Source organism: Sinocyclocheilus anshuiensis, unplaced genomic scaffold (genome assembly GCF_001515605.1).
Source record: "Sinocyclocheilus anshuiensis isolate Anshui unplaced genomic scaffold, SAMN03320099.WGS_v1.1 scaffold355, whole genome shotgun sequence".
Lineage (NCBI taxonomy): Eukaryota > Metazoa > Chordata > Actinopteri > Cypriniformes > Cyprinidae > Sinocyclocheilus > Sinocyclocheilus anshuiensis.
Genome location: NW_015549571.1, coordinates 1635602 through 1643725, shown reverse-complemented (window position 1 = coordinate 1643725; position 8124 = coordinate 1635602). Strand labels below are relative to the sequence as shown.

The 8124-nt window shown below is 36.2% G+C and overlaps 1 protein-coding gene across 4 annotated transcripts in view; it reads right to left on the bottom strand.

Annotated features, from left to right (window-relative positions):
* Nucleotides 1-2840: 2840 nt before the first annotated feature.
* Nucleotides 2841-8124, bottom strand: part of LOC107657400 (serine/threonine-protein kinase tousled-like 1-B) — a 54160-nt gene continuing 48876 nt past the window's right edge. For all 4 annotated transcript variants that reach the window (XM_016445452.1, XM_016445455.1, XM_016445454.1 and 1 more), the window contains 4 exons: nucleotides 7796-7931; nucleotides 7601-7712; nucleotides 7350-7457; nucleotides 2841-3884 (listed from right to left, as the gene is read on the bottom strand). In XM_016445452.1, coding sequence (XP_016300938.1) covers nucleotides 3744-3884; nucleotides 7350-7457; nucleotides 7601-7712; nucleotides 7796-7931 — 497 coding nt within the window. In that variant the 3' untranslated portion in view covers nucleotides 2841-3743. The remainder of the gene's footprint in view (nucleotides 3885-7349; nucleotides 7458-7600; nucleotides 7713-7795; nucleotides 7932-8124) is intronic.

Sequence of the window (8124 nt, the reverse complement as noted above, 5' to 3'; positions counted from 1 at the left end):
GATCAAATAAATGCAGGCTTGGTGAACAGAAGAGACTTCTTTAAAAAAACATTAAAAATCTTACTGTTCAGAAACTTTTGACTGGTACAGGTTGTATGTATATATTACAGAAATGTATATATATATATATATATATAAAATTTCTGTCCCCCTCACTTCTGAAATGACCCCTGCGTAGGCTACAATAAAAACACAGGCTGTGAAAAGAAATAAAATAACTGATGTATGTATATATAGTATGGAATGTTTGATAGCCTAGATGTTTATTATCTTACCCTGATAGCCTAATATTTTCATAGGCCAATTAATACATTAATACATACAGAAATATTTGTACATAATTAATATTGAAATGCTTTACGGTAGCCTAAAGCATTTCTAGGCTATTGATTTTTCGTTTATCTGTTTTTGACTCTCAGCTTTGGAAGCCCTTCTGGTTTTGATTTGAGACTTTTTGACTCTGCAACTGAAAAAACGTCAATCCAGAAAAACAGTAGCGATTGTGGAGTTTTATCAGTGTAAGTATGCAATAAACACAGCACATTGGTTACAGTTCGCAAATACTTTCATCATTCATTCATCAGCATACTTGTCTTGTTTTCTTTGTCAAGTATTGTAACAAACAACTCCCTGTAAATTGGTTGTATAATTTACACCAACTTGGTTTATTGTATTTTATTATTATTTTTTGAAAACCCAGTGTATTCAGCACTTAGGTCTACATTGTAGTTCTTTAACATTATAAACACTATTATAACCCCGCTGAAAATAACAGCTGAAACCAGCCTATGCTGGTCTTCCAGTTTGGTCAAAGCTGGTTTTAGAGGGGTTTTGACCACTTCTTTAGCTGGTCAGGCCGGGAGACCAGCTAAAACCAGCTACTTCCATCTCAGACCAGCTTAGGGTTTTAGCCATTTTTTAAATATATGTAATGTTTCATCTCATTCATACAGTACAATTCCCACTGAACCTTCCCTATTTTTTTCTCCCGAACTTTTCCCTTGTACAGGTGGAAATGCATAGGGCTGTGTTTGGTGTGATCATCCTGAGAAAGAGTGGACAGATGAGACCAGGGTTTCTGCTTGTGCAGATAGTGGACTTTGTGGACAAGCATGGTGAGTACAGTGTGAGTGTGTGTGTGACAGTGTTTGTCGCTTCTATGCAGAGACTGTATTTGTCAAATGTGTGTTTGTGTCCAGGTCTCAGTGAGAATGGCCTGTTCAGGGTCGAGGGCTCAGAGAAACGTTGTCAGGAGCTGAGGAAACGTTCTGATCCAGAGTTGGACGGTGGGGAAATTCCTACTCTGGCCTCCTCATTAAAACTGGGGTTACACTTTATTTTGATAGTCCACTTTAGACATTCTACTCACTATAAGTAACTTTGCAACTGCATGTCACCGAATTCTCATTAATTTGCAACTACATGTCTACTAACTCTCAGAGTAGACTGTTAGGTTAGGTTTAGGGTTAGGTTATAAGTTGACATATACTTGCAAAGATTCTCATAGTCAGTTTGTTGTATGTTGTGGACCAATCAAAACAAAGTGTTAGAAGACATTAAGCAGACAGTCTACTAATGCTGTAATGGGCTTCATCTGCCCATCTCTATGAATTTGAGTCTCACACACACACACACACACACACACACACACACACACACACACACAAAAGATTAAAATCTTCATTTTCTGCTGTTATAGATGGATCTGATCTGGAGTCTGTGAACTCAGAAATCTACTACCACCTGTTAGTCTTTATTGGTCTCAGTAATTGAGTTACTGAGATCTTGTCACATTGACAGCAAGCCGAAACATTTGTCATTTGTTTTTATCTCCTGCTAAAATAAAGAGATTTTTAGTGCAGACCTTGAGTAACGTTAGTGTGTAAGAGTCAAAAATGAGAATAGATAATCATTCAGTTCTGCATATGTGTGTGAGATTGAAAAAGCTTAGAAATGTGTTTGTGTGTCTGAGGAAGGAGACTGGACTAATGAAGAAATCAGGTTCATGTGCTGAAAACACACACATCCATCTACAAACATGCACACACAGAATGCACATGTAGAAGCCTGGTGGGGCTCACCAGAAGACACTGAGGCTGTTGTAAGTGTGATCTCTGCAGTTAACTTTTCAATTTCCACACCTTATAACTTAAAAGGTGTAAGGTGACCATGCCTTTTCTATTGATGCTTCAAGGTTATAGAATAGTAACTATCTTTTTGTTTCTAGACCTTGAAGCATGTAATGATTTTTTATTGTATGTTAATGTTTTTGACTATATTCATATCTGTATTTTTATCCATAAACCAGCCCATCTTTATTTCAATTTTTAGCCATAAGTTGTGCAAGTCTGATCGTTATTTTTTTTAGACTGTCAATGGCATTTTTTTTCCTTAAAAATCTTTTTTTGCTTTGCATAATTCTTTGTAAAATTCATCAAATTGGCTGTTTAGTGGCATGTTCCATTATGACAAATATCTAGCCCTACAATACAGTGGTGCCTTATTTATGCTGTCATGTCACCAACATGTCTGGCAGATATTGACATAACATACTTGCCATATATGAAACTTGCATGCAAAACGTCTTTAGTACAAAAATACCTTCCCACTAGATTTATATTGATATGATACATTAAAATTGATGCCGTTTACTAGGTGGCTCATCTTACCCCACAGCAATTTATGAATCTATATTTCACAGAATTGTTTGACATTTTACTGCATACTGTGTGCATTTGATAAACTCTGCTTTATACATGCAGAGCATTACTTTGTAAGGCCAGTAGGTGGCGCTACAGACTGCTTGACAGAACAGCAACTCCTATTCAACACACTAAATGGAGCTTCCTGGCATTTATTTGCAATTATTCTTTTAACAGGACTGTACAATTTATACCCAAAGTACATTATACAGCGGGTTGAAAAAGAGCAACATCAAAGCAGCAAAAATCAAAAAGAGCACACCAGGAAACCAAATTTACAAGAAAAAAAAAAAGGGCAAAATGTTAAACCTCTGTACAGAATGAATCTGCTGAAAGTTAATATCTGAAATGAAGGTCCTGTACAACAAATATACATGAATTCTCCAGAGGGGATACTTTTATTTTGTCCTGCATAAGATTCTGTACATTGCCATTCGTCTACATTTGGTTCTTTTGTGCATTTAACATTAGTATGCTGCCTGGGCCTAGTGTGCCAGCAGCCGCTCTGTATGCTAGAATTACATTCTCGTAGCTAGTTGAACAAAGCAAGGAAAGCTAACACTGTCGTCTGTACCACATGACATTACTACAGAGTGAAGAATGAAACCTTTGCAGGCCTGTTACAGTAACTCAGAACTCTGAATCCTTAATTTAGGGAAACCCAGCAGAGACCGTGGGAACTGATAGTGGTTTGCCAGGTCCCTCTCCTCTTTGAACGTGGAGGCAACCGTGTGAAAAACCCAATGACAACAGTCGCATTTCAAAGTACTTAACAGTAGCAGTGCCCTACAGAGTCTCCAGAAGGCATTATTTTTCCTCCAATGACTTTATCGCGACATTCTCTGGGTGTTTATGCTTTATTTTTCTTCATTCTCTTTCCAAAAGCTTTTCTCAGTAAACCCAAATCCCATTGCTGCACAAGCACAATAATTCAACAAACTTCCTCGAGCTTCTTTCCCTTCCGGCTGCCTGGAAATGGTGGCGCCCTGCTCCAGGGAAGGAGCTCAGACTCTGGCCAGCCGGGCTGTTCAGTGCAAGCTGTCAGTAGGAGCTGGAGTTTGGTGCCAGGGCTCCTGAAGAACTGGCCCGTCTGATGTGAGGCAGCAGGTAGGAGTCACTGCCCAGCTGATGCACATCAAACCGGTCCTCCTTCCTGTACGCTAGACACCTGCGGATGAACGTCTGCAGGAAACAGCAACATGCCATTCATTACAAATCCAAAAACGGTTTTGCACTAAATAATTGGTGTGTCTAAGAAAATATGCAAAATAATTATTTGAAATAGTCTGTTTAATGGCCTGTTCCATTATGACCATTGTGGCAATGACTATGAATTACAGAAACTAGCCCTACTTTTACATATATGTGACCCTGGAGCACAAAAGCAGTCTTAAATCGCTGGGGTATATTTGTAGCAATAGCCAAAAATACATTGTATGGGTCAAAATTATTGATTTTTCTTTTATGCCAAAAATCATTAGGATATTAAGTAAAGATCATGTTCCATGAAGATATTTTGTAAATTTCCTACCGTAAATATATCAAAACTTAATTTTTGATTAGTATATGCACTGCTAAGAACGTAATTTGGACAACTTTAAAGGCGATTTTCTCAATATTTAGATTTTTTTGCACCCTCAGATTCCAGATTTTCAAATAGTTGTATCTTGACCAAATATTGTCCTATCCTAACAAACCATACATCAAAGCTTGTTTAATTCAGCTTTCAGATGATGTATAAATCTCAATTTTGAAAAATTGACACTTACGACTGGTTTTGTGGTCCAGGGTCACATACTGTATATACATGCCTGATTGGCATGATTTTTTTTATGCTGTCATGTCACCAACATGTCTGGCAGATACATACTTGTCGTGTATAAAACTTGCATGCAACACATCTTTAGAATAAAATGCCGTTTACTAGGTGTAAAGATAAAAATATCCAAATTTGAGATTTTGCCTCAACAGCAGATGCTTTATAAAAGGGACTAGTATGTCAGAGTTTTCAGCAATTTCTTGCGACGTTCTTTTAACAATGAAAACTTTAAGTTTGTGGTTAAACAAGTGAGCCAACTCAAGCGACTTGTGTTTTAATATTAATCTTTGATACACAATACAACTGAAATGAATAAGTAACAATAATATCTGTTAAGCCAAGTCACAAAGCAACAAGATGCCATTCATCTCCAATGGAGTGCTGGCAGCTGGTGGCTGACAGAATGAAGTCCAGAGACACAGCAAAGCTGAGCAAGTTTAACTTTATGCAAAGAGCGTCTTTGGGAGTGACAATGGGATGGGAGTGAAGACTGTCAAACAGTGCAGACAAAAAAGGATGGAGAATGGAGCCATTCCACTGTTCTATATGATTTATCTGAAACTGCATGCGTGGATTTAATAACGTGTCAGTAAAGAAACAGTCAGCAGTTTTACTGAATTTGATTCATTTATTGATAGTTATAGTTGATTATATGATGCAATGAGCAGATTAGCACTGCTGCAGTTCATATTAATACTGTTTTCTCCGCATTATTTTTCTAGTTTTAGTTAAAGAAACCCTAAAGTATTTTAGTCTGGTTTTAGTCAATGAAAACTTGACATTTTAGCAATAAGATTATTATTAATGAACCGTACAGCAGTGTTTCATTTATGTACATTTTAGTTATCATATTTAGTCAACCTTGTCCTGTTTTTGTGTAGTCAGGTTTTAGTCAGCGAAATGTCTGAGCATTTTAGTCAGGTTTAGTCGATGAAATTAGTCATATTTTCGTCATGCTGTATAATGGTTAAAAAAATGATAAAAATAATTTTTGCTCAAAATGATATTTGTTGTCATTTGAGGAATTTCCTTTTGTATTTCAGGTATTGCACTTTCACCAGTAAGCACAAATCAACAGAATGCCGACTCAAAACACATGGTTTATTTAACCTCATATAGTGTACTGATTTATTCTAGGCTTTTTATTATATAAATTAATATCAAACACTTACGCACTCTTTGTCTACATTATGTTAAAAAACAACAAAACAAAACAAAAAACAAAAAATATTATAACAGTGAAATTCCTATTAGCAATTCAACAATAGTAAAGCAACCAAAATCGCAAGCTTGTTTGTCAGCAGCACTTTGACGAAAATAAAAAGAGGTTTTTGGTAAAGTTTTTATTTTTTGAATACATTTTAGTGTCGTCTTTTATAATCAATGAAATTGCATGTTGATATAGTCAGTTACCGTTTACTGACCTTATTGTCGTCTTGGGAAAAAAAGCTCAGCAACGAACATTTTTCGTCAGTTTTCATTAACAAAACTCACACTAGTTGAAAACGAATTGATGATATCTAATAAAATGATGTCTTAGTTTTACATTATATTGTAAATCTGTGATCACATTTTGTAAAGATATGCCTAGACTGCCTTTACCAACCTACTAACTGACAAGTAACACAGACAGGGACATTTCTTCAATATTTCAGGCTTACATTTACATGTTTAATAGCGGTTCTCAATTCCGACCCTTTATCATATAAAATACAGATCTACTATAAACCACTTATATTTCTTTTCACATTACATTTTGCAACAGGTATTTATCATGCAGTTTATCTTAGGACTTATTGAGTTTATAGTTTATTTATAATTATTCAACGATTAATACATTCTTTGATGTAAATGCACCTGTATGTATGACATGCACATATATATTAACTAAAGTTTTATAGACTCATGCAAAGCGCACTCATGCAAAGCGCGCACAGAGAGCCGCGCTTCTGACAATGCGCGTACACCGAATTGATTCCTCTTTCGCGTATCCTTGCATCTGAATGAACACATACACACAAAATTATCTCAAAATAACTGTCTCGGCAAGTATTCTCGTAAACACAGTCGGTTATGTGTTAAGTGAACATAAACAGTGGAGAAAGAAATCTCAAGTGCATCATTATACTGGATCCGTGCATTCTTTGTATTATTTGTATTATTTAATTATTTGATTTGGGATTTGTTTAAAAATTTCAAGTTAGTTTTATTATTTCAATTTCACAAAGAAATGTGTGGCATTTTGTTGGAGAAATAATTAAAAAAACAGTTTTAATCATGCTGATTTGTCCGCAGTGAAGTTCAGCCGATGTCTTTTTTTTTTTTATTCAGGCTACTTAAATTCATTTTGGGCTACCAAGATCTGAAGAATGTCTGCCCGAAAGGCTTCCAGCGATTTTGAAATTTTGCGAGCCCTGCTGCAGTTTCTATAAACCAGCTTTTTTTGCAGTTCATTTTAAATATTTGTGCAGTGCAATAAACTATTAAAGCACAAATATTCCCATGTAGTCTCTAAATTAATGCTTACACCAACTTAAAGCATCATTTTATAAAGAATTTGGAAAAATAGTTCAAAATAGTTCTATATCAGTGGTTCTCAACCAGGGGGTCAGCAAATTTCCAAGCGGGCCTAAGCATTAAAATGAGCTAAAGAAATTATTTCAATTTACCCCCTCAACAACTTTTTATTCATTAAAGAGCTACTGTTTCAGATGAAGCAGGAACTGCAACAGTGTCATGTCAACCACCCATAATGTTTTATAACTCTATCCATAATTACAATTCCAACATTTTATACTGACTATTTTTCAAAGAAAATCTGAAATGACCTTGGCCTCATTGCTGGCAACAGGTTTGGAAGGGAACTGAACCTCTGTGGCTTTCAGGATGGTGTTCTCCTGCAGGATGTCCTGCTGGGACTGGTTATGGCCAAATGGCTAGAAAAACAAATCAAATTTGCATGGTTAAACATAACTGCAGTGTACTAGAAATCAGGAAAATGACAGCTACTTCCCTTTTGCACTTCAACCTGTAGACACTACTGATAATATTCTCATTTATTCAGATAACTGCTCCTCACCTTTCTTCCATAGAGGCACTGGAAAAATATGACCCCGACAGACCAGACGTCCACTTTATTGGAGATCTTTGGAGGCTCTTTACCCACCACAAAACACTCCGGGGGTAAGTACCTTACAGCCGAAACAAGACACGATTGAGTTACATGCTTTAAAAGGCAAAAGCCTAATTGTTCGAGCATCTGTGAGTGTGTTACCAGTAAGTGCCTGCCCCTTGTGATGTCAGGTCCATCCCATCTACTCCATAGCTGTCATCGTCCATGATTTTAGACAGACCGAAATCTGTGATCTTTATCTCTCCGCATGCATTTCCATCTACCAGTAAAATATTCCCTGCACACAACCACACACGCACAAATAAATACACAAGCACATTCCCTATACTGGATTATCTGTCTTATATCTTTCACATATGCATAATAGGGCTGGGTGGAAAAATAATACATATCCTACCATTCAAAAGTCTGAGGTCAGTAATATATATATATATATATATATATATATATATATATATATTTTTTTTTTT